The sequence below is a fragment of the Poecilia reticulata genome, linkage group LG3 (assembly GCF_000633615.1).
Source record: "Poecilia reticulata strain Guanapo linkage group LG3, Guppy_female_1.0+MT, whole genome shotgun sequence".
In the NCBI taxonomy this organism is placed as follows: domain Eukaryota; kingdom Metazoa; phylum Chordata; class Actinopteri; order Cyprinodontiformes; family Poeciliidae; genus Poecilia; species Poecilia reticulata.
The window spans coordinates 24,604,250-24,622,033 of NC_024333.1; the positions used below are offsets into that span (position 1 = coordinate 24,604,250).

The window sequence follows — 17,784 nt, forward strand, 5'->3', positions numbered from 1 at the left end:
GAAAAGAGGAGCTCCGCTCTCCGCTGAAGAAGCAGCTGCTACAGTGATGCAAGAGTGCCCCCTGCTGCTTCTCGTGTCTGGGTATGGAAAACACACACATATATATATATATATATATATATATATATATATATATATATATAATAGAAGAGTATATGAGACAGTAAACTTTTCAAATCAAAACGTAATGAAGGCTTAAACCAACAGCATAATTACTATGTACTCACTTAACTGTAAATCTGATGTTCTAATCCTACTGTTTTTATTTTTTTTTCTTTAAGAAATAGCTGTGAGCATATTTTTTTATTTAAAAATCGTCTTAAACTCAATGCCTCCAACGTGAGCTTGCACAGTGAGCAGCTAAAAACCATTTATTCCCTCCCAAGGAACGTCACTGGACAGCAGATCGCTTACAGTCGAAGCTCATCACTGAAAACTAAATCAGTTAAATACCAGTGGAAACCTGCAAAATGCTGGTCAGCAACTACAAGAAGAGCCTACAAAGATTTGCCCAATAAATGTTGACAATGGTTTAAAATGTTTTACATGCCATTAAAAAAAAAGTAAATAAAAATAATATAATTAAAATGTACTTCTTTATATTATATTATATTTTGGAAGTGCCTGATTTCTTATCAAAAATACATTTCTTGGTTTAATGAGTAGAGTTTTACATTAAAATCTGCCAGGGATATGAATAGTTTTGGGCTGAACTGTATGTAGTCTAATAAAAGAAATAATATTAATCTGATTATTACTACTTAATAGAAGTTATTTATTCAAAGTATACCATATGTTACCATTTTTAAATTACCTATTATAAATGGATCCTCATAATTATGACTACCATTTACAAATCCAGTACTTCTTATCAATTAACAAATATTAATTAATGGACTTTTTAAACACATGTAAACACAGTGTGTTAAATAGTTTCGGTGGTACTCGTTTAAAATTTACGGAATTGGAAGGAGTTGTAGTTTGGTGTACAAAGTGTTTCTGTTCTATTTTTTCCTAAGCAGTGACATAACGGGTAGTGTGTCTTGAAACTGATTTACCATGGTCTCCATGAGCTTCCAGTCCTTCTCCAGCTGCTCCATCGGTCGGGTCCACCAGCTGCAGAAGCGTGCGTAACGCTGGCCCTGAAACCAATACTGCCGCAGCCATTCAAACTCCACCTACGGAAACACAAACAAGCAATGAGAAATACCAACAGCATGCAAACACTAAAATGTTCACTATCTTAAACACATGTAGACTCAGTCAGGCTAAAATTTGCTATAATTCTAAATAAACTCACGGGAAAATAAAAAATAAAAAGAATTATTATGTTCTTTTGGTGTTGCATGTAAGGACTGAAGCATTTAATTGTAGAATATTAAACGAATCCATGGTTGGGATAAATAAATATGTTGTCATTTTAATATTAAGTAAAAAAAAATTATGTTTTTGATATGTCAAATCTCATAATTACTTCAAAAAATATATATCTTTTGGTATATTTTTTACCCATGGAGGCTGTCATTTCTTCACCTGCGCAATGCATCCTGGGTTGTTGACGCAATTGGGTCTGTTCTATGATATTGTTTGACTGGTGCAAATTTAGACAATATCATACTGCGTCACTGTCGGCTTCAATTTAATAAAATTAATTAGTAGTGCGCTGAATAAAACTTCCGAAAGACCTATTTGTGCCCTCAACCAGAGAGGAAAACTGATGAAGGCCCTAACAGGTGGTCCTTACCTTGGCAAGCTAAAACCAAAGCCTGTGCAAACAGTTTTTACTAAAACTGAGTGCCTAAACCCCGCCAGCGCCTAGCGAGCGACAGACGAAACTTTACGGAGCTATACTGCCGCTGGTAGTGCATATAAAACCACGGACAGAGTCCCATACCAGTCAAGTCTCCCGTCTTGGCCAGGAAACTACCGTATTTTTGTCATTTTTGCCGCCGTTATCTCCCGAAAATTTCTCGTAATATAATAATTTCGTGATAACCCCCACTTTTCCCCCTTCCCCTAGCCGCCCTACGCTCTGACGTGGCAGTGTATCAACATGGCGACGTCTTCCGCTTATTCGTCTTTTTTATGACGGTTGCCAAGCAACGTTTAGATGTGCAATACCGCCATCTAGAAAGCATTGTTGCTGAATGTTGATTTGGGAATGTTTCTAAGGACATTTCCAAACCATTTAGAGACCGTCCTCCAACACCGAGAATATTTTTTTAAAGGGCACGTTAGACAATCAGGTTAAGATGGATAGCAATGATCCATGAGGTGAAAGACCCATCAGAATCACAACAAGGTTGACAATGGAAAATTATATTATTATTATCATGAGTCTATTTACCAACATATTCTAGAGAAAAACCTGTGAACATCAGTCTGAAGGCTGGACAAAAGGACGACGACGTTAAGCACAGCAACAAATCTGCACTCAAATAGCTACAAAATAAAAACCTCCATGTTGCAGTAAAGCACTGACGGCATAGACTACAATTAATAAATGCTCCAACCATAGATAACAAACATTCACTTCTTTTAAAGACACAAAGTTGGAAACAAAAAACACAGTTGCACCAAATAATGTATATGTGTGGATCTGTGCACCTTGGAGCGAGCACACCTGAAAACCCCACCCATCTTCCCCTGCTCTGCTGCACCGTCTGGAGCTGACAGTTTCTGCTGCGGAGACCACCCCCCCGCCCCCCCTCCACCCTACCCCTTCCCTCTCTCCTCTGCTTGGAGTGTTTTTGTTTCCTGCTCTTTTGAAGTGCTGAATTAATCCTTGGAAAGGATGCTACGCATAGCCAGGTGTAGCCCTGCTACTTCTGCGTATGTTGTTCAGCTTGCATGTTTGTCAGTTTGGGCCTGTGCTGAGCGAGCTTCGGTGTGTTTGTGCCTCTGCTTGTACCTGTCTGCTTAAGTGTGCGAGTGGCTTTGGTAATGTTTCTGCGGAACATGGCCGTGTTGAGTGTGTGTGTCAGAGATTGCTCCAAATGTTGCCAGCATCAACTGAAGGTGCTGAGTTGCCCTCCTCCCCCAAAACGTCCCACGAAGCGGCATTCACCCAAAACAATGCAAACCCCATTAAAGCCTGATGTAGACAACTGCACAGCACAAAGTGTACTGGCGTACAATAGGGCCGTATATCACATGGAACTCAAAGCACTATTGTTTCCCTTCTGACAACTATTTTTGTTTATTGTTCTCCTAACAGAGCATTAGCAAACGGATGAAGATGAGCCTTTTCAGCTGTAAACGTCCAAATAATCTCGACGAGTTTAAGCGGAACAATACAGCTGAAAATGTCCTATGGAATTAAAAAAGCTACATCCTTTTTAAGGATTCTTTTTGCCATTTTATCTGATGTCTCATACAAAGTATTATGTTTAACACAACTTTTCAAGTCCCAAAATACAGTTCCTTGCAAAAGTTTTTATACCTCTTGAACTTTTTTATATGCTGTCATGTTACAAATGTAAGTTTTAATACTTCACTACAGATTTTATGTGAGAGACCCACACGAAGTAACACGCTGTGAATTGGAGGGAAACAGGGTTTTCTAAAACCTTTACTCTTATATCCGCAATTAAAATCTAGTGCAACTTTAAAAGTTTTCCATTTAGAAAATAGAAGCCACCAGTGTGTGATATAATCTTAGTATATCTCCAGCTGTTCTGTGAAGGCCTCAGAGGCTTGATAGTGAACATTAGTGAAAAATGTAGACCAAGGAACACAGCAACAGCTCAGGGAAAAAGTTGTAGAGAAGCTTAAAGCAGTGTTAGGTTAAAAATAAACAATATCCCAATATTTYAGAGAGATGAATGAGTGAATGCATCATRAAAATACAAGGAATATAACAAAACTGCAAACTAAGAGAGAGACATGGCAGTCATCGTAAAATCACAGGTCGGACAAGAAGACCATTAATCAGAGAAACAACAAAGAGGAGGAGTTATTGATGCATGACATCAAAATTAAACTTTTTGTTCTACGTGATATGAATGGAGGAAAACTAACACTGCACATCACAACAGTGAAACACGAGGGTGTCRTCATCATATAGTGTAAGTCCATCTTCAAGCAGGTCAACTGTAAACACTCAGTCAGCCATGCAATGGAACACTTTGAATTAAACTATATTCATGTTCAGGAATGGTCCAGTCAAAGTTCAAACCTTGATTAAACCAAGAAATTGTGGCAAAACTGGAAATTTGCAGTTTACAGATGCTCCATGTGTAATTTGACAGGCCTGGAACTATATTACAAAGAAAAATAAGCAAAACGTTTAGTCTCTAGATGTGGAAAAACATTTAAGACACAGGAGCAGAAGGTGGTTCTATGTTTTCTTGACTCAGGAGGGCTGCATACAAACGAATGCCACTCTTCTCAGATTTATATTTGTCAAAATTAGTTCTTTCCATTCTACATTTATGTGCGACTTTGTGTTGGTGTGTGTTCATTACTTCTCTGCCTAGCCCTTGCACAAACAATGATGACATTTAATAGTTATGTCTGAATTAGAATTTAGCATTTTTATGAATCACCAAAACACACTCCTTAATACAAATCTATCATTTATTTGCTGTCAATATATCATTATCGGTTCATCAATGAAATGTAATTTACAAAGAAAAGGCCCAGCTATGATTATCCCCATATTTTACATACAATATTAAATAGAGTGAATGTACAAAGTAGTCAGGTTTTTGACTTATTTATTGCTGCCTTGATTCACATTTAGTAATACAAAGAAAGAGAAAGATTTTTAACATAAATTAGTTTTAACAGGCTCTATTTTCCAGTTCCTGTACAAATGTCATATTGTTACAAAAATGTAGTGACTGCTTAAGTACCCTGTAAATTGTGCGAACCTAAATTGTCTGAATGGAATGTATCTTTGTAATAATCTTAACTAATTCCGTTTAAAGGAAAATGCAAGTAGTTGTTTCAGGCCTAAGATGAAATATCGTTGAAAAGTTTTGAACAATCTTTTCCAAAACTCTTCTTTCAAAATGTTGACATTTTTATGTGGTCATTGTTGTGTCAGATGAGTGTCACCTTCCCCTCCATCACCCCCAAAACAACAAAGGACAAGAACTATTTACACAAACAACCCGAGTGAGGGCTGTCTGAGGTAGAAGCTGTGCACAGAGTCATCCTGCCATTTACTCCCAAAAGGCTCTGATCTCAGTGGGGATGACATGCAAGGACTGGTGCATGTCAGGGAGAATACACAGCCAGTGGCACTGCTCAGCAGCCTCCCAGTCGCTCCATACAACACACCCTTCAAAGAAATGTCATCCTTTATGGTCCCTTCAACACACTCCAAATCCACTCCCCTTCGATCACTACAGCTCAAACACACAACAAAGCCGCGAGGGCCAATATCGGACGTCCTTTTCTCCCAGGCTGTCCCTCCTTCTATCTCTCTGATTGTCTGCCTGTCCTTTGGTGGGAAGAAACCAACCTGTGTCTCCACTTTGAGCTGACACGGCTGCCTGTCCCCCACAGCGCAGGCCAGAGGCAACCACAAAGCAGGCCATCTAAAAGCAACYGAGGAGCGTTGGCTATTTGGTATTTGGAGTGTGGCCACCCAGCTGAGAGCTGCCARGCAGGAAACTCGGACTAAATGCCACCTTCCCGTGCAGGCGGATCGAAAGTCTGTGCGAAAAAAAAAAAAAAGGAGAGGCTGTTAGGCTGAGTTTTTCCTCTGAGATGGTAAGGGAGGGTGACTCCCCTGCGGCAGTCGCTGTCATCTCTCCAGGTGATGGACACACTAACTACACATTAGCTTCAAATTAGTCCAGCGACCACCCACTATGGCATCTCTGCTGGTAAAGCTCTGAAAACCTCGTTTCTTCCCCCCATTTAATGAGGCACAATTATTTTTTTTTTTCTTCACACCTTCACAGTATTCCCAGAGCGGGTCCAATCAATTTCCGGGGCCGGGGCCCTGAGGTGAGGGTTGATGAGAGTGTGATCGATCTCTCTCTGCCCTTCTCTGTTTACCAATCCCAGCCTCCTCACACAAGAGCCAGAATAACTGCTTTCCCCAAACTCTCTGTGAGTCTCTCCACTACTTACCACACACTTGCCAGAGTGGGTGTATATCTGCAAGGGTATGACTGCACAAAATAACGTGAGCCTTTTTCATTTGTATCTTTAGCAATAAAAGGTTCTTGTTTTATTTCCCAATATTATTATGAAGAACGTCAGTAATAATACTACTTTACAATCCTTGAATTTAGCAACAAGTAATGCGAAACAGAGGCCACTATAGCCCAAAAACATCTTAAAAAATAAGTACAAAGTACAAATAAACTGCAATTTATGAGAATACAATGACTGTATAATCTTTATGGTGGTAAAAAAATAAAAAATAAACACACAAGAAAATGTGTAGAGAACCTCAGGAGGCATCATGACCCTAAAACGAACACTGGAAGGCTAAACACACTTTATTCAGTTTACTTTCTGTGAGATGTGAAAAAAGACTATTCCCTTCCTTCAATATTTACTATTTGGAGACTAGCTCATATGTGGGGTGGGGGGTGTCCCTCAGGGCACTCTGTCACACGCCCACCTGGGAAGAGACATAGTGGCTTTAAATGAGACAAGACATTTGTGTCTGGAATTAGCATTTCAAAGCCTAACATGCACACAGGGGCCATGTGGTGGTATTATGTTAGACTTATTTGACTGACTAGGACAGCAGGTAAGATTAAAAGGAGACAGAGAGAAAAGGGCTAAACAGGTGGGAACTTTTCTTTATTTCAGTTTCTGCCTCCCTTCAATATCTGCTTCAATTAGGCACCTTGCTCCAATCCCAAACGAAGACAGACGGATGGCAGATGCTCTACTCCCTCACAATCAGGCCCCACCTATTACCTCTGACAAACGCCAGCCCCCCTGACCCTCCTTCAACTGCACGGCATCAATAGACTGTCAGTCGGTGCGTGGTTTAGCACTTTTTGAGCAAAGACCCACAAAGGCGCTGCTCAGGTCAGGTTGCCCGCGTGTCTCAGGCTTGTTCACTCCTCGGTCGTCCATGTCAAACACGACCTGTGCAATGTGCACCCACCAAGCACCAAAGAGGGCTGCCATCATAAATAACTCCACCAACAATACATCATTTAGCTGGGTGTTCTGCTCTCGTGGGCAACTCCAAACAAATGGCCACATCGATCATTGCGAGAGCCGGGAAGGGTAGGCCCGAGCCCCTGAGAACACCCCCTTCTTACTTAAGCACTTAAACACACACTCCCACACATGCAAACACGCACATACACCAATGCTTGTATAAAAAGCTCCTTGTTTTTGTGAATCAACCCGCCTCACCGTCCTGGTGAAAGCCGACGCCTGGTAATCCTGTGGCGCTCTGAGGCTAACTAGCAGGTGTTGCTAGCTGAACCAATGCAGCAGTTCTCCAAACACAGGCAGCCCTGTTGTTTGGCAGCGCTGAATGCTTAATATCGTCTTCAACCTTTAAACAACCTTATGTCAGACTCATCTGTCATGGCATCCTGCTGAGAGTCCCGGATGCTGGCGTCTGCTCGGATGTGCAATTCAGGCGCAGGGGTGTAAAGCGGGTGAGAGGTGAGATAGTATATTAACTGCTGGCCTGCAGCAAGATATGGCAGGAGGCTGAGGCCTTCTCTTTGTTGACCTCACTTTATCCCTCGAAACCCCAAGCCAGCATCACTCATTGTTTTATATGAAAAGAGGTTAGAGGCAGGACAGGGGCACGGCTCCATCTTTAGGAAGCATATGGAGAGCCTATTGGCTTGCGATCCATCACAAGGCAAGACAAATGAGAGCAACCTGAATTTCATATTGTAGACATTTCCCTAAGTATAACAACAAAGTACGGTAAGCAGAGGGTGGGCAGCTGGCAAGCTCCTGTTCTGCCATTCAAAGAGCTTTAACCTGCCATTAAACAAATCCCAGAATGAGCTAAAACTCTCATGATGCAGAAAAAAAACACTAAGATCAGTTAATGAGAAACTATTAAAGCTACCATAGTCCCTTAAAACAATGTGCTTTATCAAGAGTTTATGAAACAGACGTCAGAGTTGGGCTAAAAACAATATCATAATCCTTGAACATCTTAGAAAGAAGATAGTGATCAAAGATGGAGGGAGCTAAATACAGGAGCATCCTAAAAAACAACCAGGAAATACATTTTAACGGAGGCTCTCCATCTTATGTGACTGAGTTTGAGCTATTTTACAAGGAAGTCAGAAAAGGTCAGCGCTGCAAGGTGGGTCTACAAATTATCATTTAAGTGGTTGAACCCAAACAAATGCCACATGTTTTTTTTCTTTATCACAATTTCAATAACATAAAACCTCAAGAAAATACACTGAAGTTTGTTGTTGCAATTTAGCAGAATGTGAAACTGTAAATGTCCAATAGAATTAAGTGTTTTAGGTGAAACTGAATGGCCCAAAAAATGCTGAAAAATAAAACCATCAGTTTCGCAGACTGATGGATAGGTAATCTAAACTGCCTCATTTGTAAGATTCCTGTCTCAACTTCTTTCTCATGCAGAACATTAAGTCAACAAAAAAGATTATAACGTATGTATGTGCACTGGATTTACATACGTCACAAGGGTTTATATCCATTCGACAGAAAAAGCACAAATATATGTTTGCGCTAATACATTTGCTTCCTTAATTAGACGCTTATCCCTGTAATTTTCAGAGAACGCCTTCAGTGTATTCAACAACAATTTCTGCTGTCCGGATTAAATCATCCTCATCATCTTATTTGCAGATGGATCTTCATTGTTTTGAACCTGCTTGCGGTACCAGATGGGTGGGGATTAGAGCTTTGGGGCCACTCAGACAGAATCAGAGAGGTTCACAATCAAAAATTAATAAATGTGAACTCTTGAAGACAATGCCATTCTGCACATTTTGTCTGGCACAAATCCTGCTAATTTGAATATTTCCATTTTGAACAAATTCAAATGCCTTTCTAAAACTTTAAATTAAATAAACAGCTACTAACCATCCAAGGTGTACACACAGGAAATGAAAAACAAGTAAATGTATGTATTCATGTGCGCTTGAAGGTTAACACGTAACCACCGTGGCCCCACCTCATTGTGAATCTCCTCACAGTGCTGTAATGCTGTCGGCTGAAGGGTCATCAGGCTGTGGGAGCCCGTCTCGGGGTCAGTGTGCAGGTTGGACAGGGCCTCCTGGCACCGTGACTGGATGTAGGTCAGGGTCCCCTTAGAACACTGATAGGAACGAGACCAGTGTCACAAACAACGCCACGACACGGAGGAGCTACACAAGGTTATTAATCAAATGAGGCTTTGAAAAAGCTGATAATGTACGTCAAAAAAATTTTAAACAATCGATATTTTCTCTCTCTTTTTTTTTAATAAATTTTAATTTAACAAAGGTTTAATACAAAAAACATCTCAAATTATATTTGAGATAAAAAAAAATGTTAAATTGTGTAAAAATAAGTATAAAAAAGAAAATCGGAGAGGGTAATAAATAACTAATTAAAAAGTAGAGACATTTTATTTTATAAAATTAAAATAAGGTATGAATAAATGTTAAAAAATTTTTTTAAAAAAGCAAATCTTCAGGGAAATCAATCTTTATTTAATAATAATTGTGTTACTTAGTAAAACTAGCAGCAAGTTACATGGTATTTTCAGAGCAAATAAAAATCTAACGTCTCACCTCGGCCACTCTGTGAGTCGAGCTGAAGCGTGCCGTTTCTCCAGCGAGGACGCAGTGCTGGTGGGTGCTGTTCAGGTCATCTGGCAAAAACAACAAGCAGAAAAAAAACCCATCAGCACAACAACCGACATCGTCGCTGCAAACCACCAAACCAGGAAGCACGATGCCAATCCTCGATGCTGAAAGGAGCATATTGATGTGGAATTGATTGTTAATGGGAATAAAAGGGAGATATTACAACAGAAAAACAGATGAAAAGCGAACAGTGAATTAGACTAAATCAACTTGTACACTCGGACAGATTCCCATCGGCCCAGCATCGACTCAGATAGAGGGAAGAGCACTGTAATATAATTTTTAATTACCAAACAGAACCAGATCGCACTCAATCTGTCAAGATGGAAGCGCCATACCAGCAAACATTTGTCCAATATCACACAAGCTTTACAGTGAGGCCTTAGCKCTGTTTCCTGTGTATCCCGCCATGTGTTTCTTTGTGTGTATAGATGTTTCTCAGCTCTGCCATTATTTGCCTCCTACCAATAATTAATTTAGCCATGACAGAGCTGTCATTCACAGCACATGTGCATATTTACACCCGCCTTGAGCAAGAGTACACCAGCTAATGCCTGTGATTTGAAAGTCAAACAGCCAAATGCTTTAGGAAGAAGATATTATTGTTTGGTGGAAGGATGGTGGGGGGGAACAAAAAGAAGAAGAAGACGACGACAAACAAAACAACTTGCCGGTGTTTTCTTCACCCTGATGAGATTGTGAAGGATTAGGTCTCTGGGCAGAATTACTCTGCGTCTTTAAAACTGTTTATATCCAATAACAAATTATCTCCATCAATCTGCTCTTTTCCTGGCGCCTCTAATGCAGCCAGTGGGATCAGGAGGGAGTCGAGGCAAACTCGATAACTGTAATAAATATTTATCTTTCTTTCAACCCCTGTGCCTGCTGCCACTTGTCCTCCTTTTCCAGGAAGCAGGCTTTTAAATATATTGGGTCAACTCTTTTCTGCAGTTCCCCCCTGTGCAATGGGAGCTGGAAATCAGATTATTGAACAGACCCGGTGTCAAGACTTGCATTGTTCTTTTTTAACCACTGAAATTCCATTTGGGCGGAAATGATGGTGATTCAATTTGCCTCCAGCAGCTTAGACATTAGCAGTTCAAAGGGGCCAGCCGCCGACAAATGGTGCTGAAATTATATAATGGCGTATGTGGTTATACACCATTGTAGTTTCCTTTTAATACAGCAAAACTACTTATCAAGGGGTGTATGTCACCAAAAAACACAAGTACAATATATTTTAACACCCGCTTTAGTTGTGTCTGCCTCGAATGTGAGGATTTCGGATTAGGGAGGGGTGCCGTGCCTAAGAATTGCATGCGTGATGCATTTTTGAGCAATGCGAGTTCTGAAAATTTATAGCTGAGCGCATGTGTTGGAGCGCCATGCCAAGTGTTTCATTCAGGTAGGCCGACAAAGCAACAGACGGCCGAGAAAGGCGCGAGCTGCTATCGTGGTGGAGCAGTCGGCCTCTCAGGGGCGTACTCACCAAGTGGAGCATAAATCCCCACTGATCCGCGACAGTCAACTCCCATTAGAATGGTCTGCACAGCAGCCCATCTCTCTATTATCATGGCTGGCGTTAAACTGACAGTTTTATTGTAAATCTCCTGCTGAAGAAGGTCGGTTCGGAGCCCTGTCGAGCTAAATATTGGCAGACAGTGGCGCTCCATGATAAAAACAATCAAATGATCCTATTTCTGCTTATTTGTTTGTGGTGAATTTAAAAGTTCACTTTATAGGAGGTTAACCACCTAATTTGGTTTTATGCTTTATAAATATGCCTATTGTCGAAATATTTTATGATGATGCAGATGGCTCTGGAAAGCAGATTCCCCCCAGCATGAAGCAATTTACTGCCTGTGTCCCTCTGCACTTATTAAAAAGTCCATTATACAAATGAAAAATCTGGCTTAAAGTGGTAGCAACTCAATTACCAAAGTAAATGTTGGTGTGGCTACTTTACTACCCAATATCTTTTAAAGATCTCTCTTAAAAATAAAAAAAAACAATCAAAAAAAAAACAATCAATAGATCTAAAGATAGTTTTAGAGACTGATTACAGATAGACAAAAAACTTTGGTAGCAGAAAAAAAAACTCAGCATGATCTTACTACTACCATGCATGGCAGTTGTTAAGTCCAAATTGTTTAACCTTTAGTGGAACATTTTTCCAAGTTATTGTCAGGAAACCAACAAATTTAAATGGACTTCACCTTGTTTGGTAAGAAGAGCGCTGCAATGTTTAGTCAAAATGATGCAATAACTTTGCCAGAGGATTAAAGAAGAATGTACTTCCCGTTAAACTTGCTAAGGAACATTTAATACAAACTTGGTAGGGGATGTATGCATATATTTGAGCCTGTATCAATAATTGTGGCATTACGGTGAAGCGAGAAAGTCTACGATAAAGTGTCAAAAATCTGTTTCTCACATATGAAGGTGAATTGATAACATTTTGAAAACAAGAGCATCATCAGAAAAGCTAGGTCACTGCCAATCACTGCAGTATCATACATGGTTGCACTTAATAACATTATGACAAAAAATGTCTGAATGACAGAAATTTCAAAAATTTGAATTTCAGTGCTTTACAAGCAACATTTATCAAGCTTGTTGTGATGGACTGTTGTTTGTTTCTAAGTAAGACCCTTACAAGTAGACCTGTAAGGTTTTACATATAGCACCAAACAAAATGTATGTCTTGTCAATCTTAGTAATAAAATTAAAGAGTAAATCTATACTAAAATATGAGAAATTATCAAGCAGAGAAATAGAATATTTACTAAAGAAGGGTGCCTTTATAAAATAATAAATCCCCGTCATCCATCCAAGCAGGACTCCTCACTTCTTGTACATCTGAACACATACAGGCCTCTGCTGTGATGTGGATAAATGTCCTTGCACTCAGAAAATATGAGCGAGCCTGGATGGGCCCAGGGGACCAAAAAAAAGGAGGGTGGAGGTGTCTGCCGCAGCCAAAAGCATTAAGCCATGATTTACACCCCTGTGGCTTGCTGTCTGTTCTCCCCATAGAGACGTAGTCAGCAATGGGTCACAGGACTTCAAAAAATAACATTTGGTTTTCCTAACCTCTCTAATGCACACAATTTCATGGAACCTTAAAGCCCTGTGTTCAGGGCCAAGAAACCTCTCTTTTACTCACTCTGTCTCCTTTACAAGCACACACACGCACCCATACACACACACGCAGTGCCTCAGTTCCATTTCTCTCACAGAGAGAATTAGAAATATGAGGGCAGCAGAGAAAAAGTGCGAGTGAAGTACATCCCGCTGCTTTGGGTCATTTGGGACAAGGTACAAGAAAACACTAAAACCCAGAGTAATGAAAGTCTCCTCTTCTCGTATTCAGACATGGTGGTGAATGCATGTTAACATGTGCATGCGTGTTTTCGGAAGAGCCTCAGTACCTCTCATGTAGTAGCAGTCTCCGGACTCCAGCGGCAGCATCAGGCCAGGTGTGTGGATGTCCCAGGCCACCTTCAGGCCGATCCTCCAACATGACTTCTCCACGCTGCTGCCTTCGCTGCACTCACCTGCCGGTCACACACATCCCACTTCACTGCAGTATTTAAATACAGCGCCTCACCAAAGGAAACCTTGGCACATATGATCCTGCTACAACTACAAACTTTAATGGGTTTATTGCAATTTTATGTGATAGCCCAGCAAACAGCAGAACATCACTGTGAAGTGGAAGGAAATTAATATTTTCAAATAAAAATCTGAAGTGTGCCAACCATATGGATTCAAAGTCCCTTGGTTAATACTTTGTGGAACCATATTTTATTGCCCGTTCCAGTCGTTATGCTGCTGGAAGGTAAACCCCCCCAGTCTCAAGTCTTTTACAGTCTCTAACATGTTTGCCGTGTACAGTATTTAATCAATTCTAATACCCATAATACATAAGTACGTTTGGATTTGTAGGGAGCATAATGAATAATTGGTGGGTCAACAGATTCTCCCACCTGAGCTGTGACTCTCTGTATCCCATTCAGATTTATAACAGACATTTCGGATTAATTGGTCGGTTTTCAGTCATGTCATACTCTTTTGGTGAAACAGTATTTTGTGAGGATATTCAAGGCTTGAGATTTATTATCTAAACCTGCTTCAAATTTCTCCACAACTTTATCCATGACTTGTCTTGATGTCTTGCTTGGTCGTGGTTTTATTTAGACTGAGTTTATCTCAAGGCAACATTTGGATTTTTATTTTTAACAAATATTAGAAACCATGCATAATTTCCTTTCTATTTCACATCTCCTCTGCGCTGGTCAATAGGCCTGTCATGGTAACAAATTTTTCTGGACAATAATTATCAATGCAACCAGCGATGATTCTGTTCTTTTTGTTACCATTTACAAGTAATATATAGATAACGGAATAACAATGCAAATTTGCCCCCTCAAGCACCAATAAAATGTAATTTTCTAAAGAACACAACACTGGAACTGGAAGATATTTTAAATATCCAATATAAAATACAAAGACCAAAAACGATACATAAAACGGGAATAACAAAAGACATACAACCGAAACCGTAAATAAAATGGATCATAAAGTCTCTGTACACCAAACATATTATCGGTATGTAAATAATGAAACCCGTTTTATTATGGTGTTAATTAATTACACTTGTAACAGGCTTACTGGTTAACCACCTGAAATCCTGATTAAATATATCATGTTACTGTGATTGTAAAGAAAACTAATAAGTTTAGTTTTGAACTACAACAGTTTTTTTCTCAAAGGATGCAGCGGAAAACAGTACTACTCCATGAACACGCATCAGCACGGCCATAAAATAACATTAAAAACTATATTGAGAATTAACATGATAAAAGTCTGGACTGTGGCGATTAAATCAATACCACCCAAACAATGGATATAAGATGTAAGGCCTTGTCTCCAGAACGTGAGAATCACTTAACAACCAAGCAAAGATGATACGTGTTTCTGTGGTTATAACTGGCTGTTAGCACAGGATCTTTATGCTACCATTATGCTGTGCAAGAGGAAATAGTTGGATAAAAGCCCCTGATGTTGTTTGGTGAGTGTGCGAGGGTATGTGATATTCCTGTTGCTGAACCCGTTCACTGATACCACCTCCCCCGTTCTTCCCTCACTCCCTCAGTTCTTACACAGCATCCTAGGAAAACAAGATTTGGCTTGGCCGGCCGACACCCTTCAGCAAAATCAATACTAAAGTCTTTCTGGGCCTCTCTGCCCCGTGGCTGCCTTTTCCTTTGCTCAGCAAGGATAAATAGTAACTTAATTTCCAGCCATTGTGCTCTGAGAGCCAGCTAATGACAGGACTCCCAGAAGGCCTTGGGAATGGTGCAAGCCCATCCTCTGTGCCGGAAAACACTCAGTCGTGGCAGATTCCTTTGGATCGGAGCGGCCAGGAAAAAAAATCACGTCTCTGCAGTCTGCAGTTCTTCAGGTCAAAGGAAATAACGAGGTGAGGCAGCCGAGACAGAGAAGAAAATTTCCCACCCGAATCTCAAAAGGTGTAACAGAGAGAGCGCATCTGCATTCCTAATGATTACAGCAAACTGCATTGTGTCCTTTTAGGATGAGGCCTCTAAAAGCACAGCCTGGCTCTGGTAAGTCTCATCTCAACTGGAACACAGTTGTGTTTCGTTCTCATCAGAGTATCCCCACCAAAGTTTGGAGCTGTGGGGTCATCCAGAGCTGGAACTTGGAAGGTGTCATGTTTGAAGCCAGTGTTCACAGGGTCAGAGTTGAAATGGTCCTTAACGAATTAGGAAAACAGACCTTTAGAGCAGGTGTTGCTCCATATGAAAGGTCAATGCAGCCCAGCTCAGAAATGTGTCAGGAATCAATCAGAACCACACCTGTGTGGCACTGCAAACGTACAACTTGGAGACACAGAATGCAGGAACGTCCCAGCTCTAAAGTTTACAAACACTGGACCATCAGCTAAAAGTACCCATAACCCTTGAACTTTATTACATTTTAACAAAAAAAAATCTCATTGTATTACATAGGATTTTTAGGTGATAAGCCAATACAAACATAATTATTAAGCATGAAGTGAAAATTAAATGTTTCAAAAGTGTGATATGGATTTTGACTTATCCACCTTTACTCTGATACCTCAGATTAAAATCCAGTGACTCGTATCGCCTTCAAATGTAAGGAGCAAATTCAGTCTGAATGTATGTCATTTAAATATCAGTATAAATGCATTTGCTCTGTTACCAGATTCTGGGGTTTGTAATAGGAAACTAGAGAACAAAAAGCATCATAAAGATTAAGGGACACACAGAAGAAGTCAAGGATAATGTTATAAAACGACATCCCTTGGGTGAGATTTGAACATTTCACAGAGAACAGTAGATGACTCCATGCAATGCATCTAGTTCCCACTGTGAAACATGGTGTCAGCAGCACAGTCCTGTGGGATTTACACGACTAACAAGCTAGTCAGAATTGATGGTTTGATGGATGGGGTTAAAACATCAGGCTGTAAAAGACTTGAGATTAGGCAGCAGTCTCACCATCTCTAAACGTCCAGCCTGAGCAACAGTCAAGGCATGTTCATGTGTTAGAATGACACATGACTACGACGTCCCGTAGAGAATCTGTGACCTGAAAATTGCTAATGAGACTGAGCTCGGGATATTTTGCAAAGAAAAATGTGCAAACATTTCAATGTATAGGTATGCAAATCAGACAGAAATGTTTCAGAAAAGTTAAATMTGTAAATGCAATAAAAGGTGGTTGTAAAAAGTAATAATTAAATATATTCTGATATTTTAAAAGCACAAAAATTACACAGCTCTTTCTAGAACTTGACAATATCTCCAATAAAATGTGCTTTTAGATGTGTGGTGTCCTACAGTTTGTTTTGTATCTGATCTAAAAAGCAAAGTTCTCTGTATCCCCTTATCAAGTCAATCAGCAAACACTATTAGCTCTTGAGAGAGTATGCATTCGGTAATTAGGAGACATCGTATTATCCGAATGGTACAGTCTAGGAACACTTATCAAAGCAGGGCTCATTATTCCATATCAGATAATTGCACATCGATCATTTCTCGGGGAAATGATTTAGATGAGATGTAGCGCCTGCGATAAGGCCTGTTTGTTAGACTGCGCCATTGAGCCGACGTTAAGGGCTCAGATTCAAATGTCTGTGATCTCCCAACGCACAGGCAGCGATAAGACTGTCAGCGGCGAACTGGTGATGACATTTGATAATGCCCTGACACTATCACAGAGATGGATCTGATGGTTGCCTCACCAGAGGCCATGTCTACAGCTGCTGCAGCGGGGCTGCAGGGCCTTCATACACAAGGTTACCTGCATCTGATCCACCACACAGCAATAGAGATAAGTGACTTAGATGATTGTTAAACTGGAAGAGGAATATCATTCTTCATGTTAAGTATTAAAGTAAAAATGTATTCAGAAGCTAGATTTAGAATTAAATCTAGCCTTTTACATCCATTATCAATTTTAGTAGCATTACATGCACTTCAAATACAATACAGATGCATTTCAGTAAATTATAATAGTATTAAAAATGTAATTTATTTGAGTTATTCAAGTCAATTTTCTAAGAAATTATTACAATACAACAGACAGCAGATCAAAAGTGATATTTTTAATACCCTAATGGCCGTGTAATTATCTACACGATCATGAGGGAGAATGCTAGCTTGGCATTTGTCCAGCAGGTAAGCCATAAAGTCCAATGCTGAAGAAGTCCAGGCTGTTCACAGCGTGCTTTAGTGAAGCATGTTAATGGAAAGCTTAGTGGAAGGAAAAAGTGTTGTAGAAAAGGGCGCTCTAGCGAGAGCTGAAAGGATTAAGTTCTTTCCATTAAGACACTTCTGAAACTGAGACCACATCAGAAGCATCTCACTGCAGCTAAAAAGAAAAAGAAATACCATGTTGCTGAGTCAAGGCTTCAATGGTCTAGAGACTAAAAGCAGAAAGGCTCAGA

General features: G+C 40.1%; 1 protein-coding gene across 1 annotated transcript in view; it reads right to left on the bottom strand.

Annotated features, from left to right (window-relative positions):
* fto (FTO alpha-ketoglutarate dependent dioxygenase) overlaps nt 1-17,784 on the bottom strand; it is a 139,815-nt gene that overhangs the window by 95,776 nt on the left and 26,255 nt on the right. The window contains exons 4-7 of the mRNA XM_008405567.2: nt 13,217-13,342; nt 9,711-9,790; nt 9,110-9,253; nt 1,059-1,178 (exon numbers count right to left, since the gene is read on the bottom strand). Of these exons, the coding sequence (XP_008403789.1) occupies nt 1,059-1,178; nt 9,110-9,253; nt 9,711-9,790; nt 13,217-13,342 (470 nt within the window). The remainder of the gene's footprint in view (nt 1-1,058; nt 1,179-9,109; nt 9,254-9,710; nt 9,791-13,216; nt 13,343-17,784) is intronic.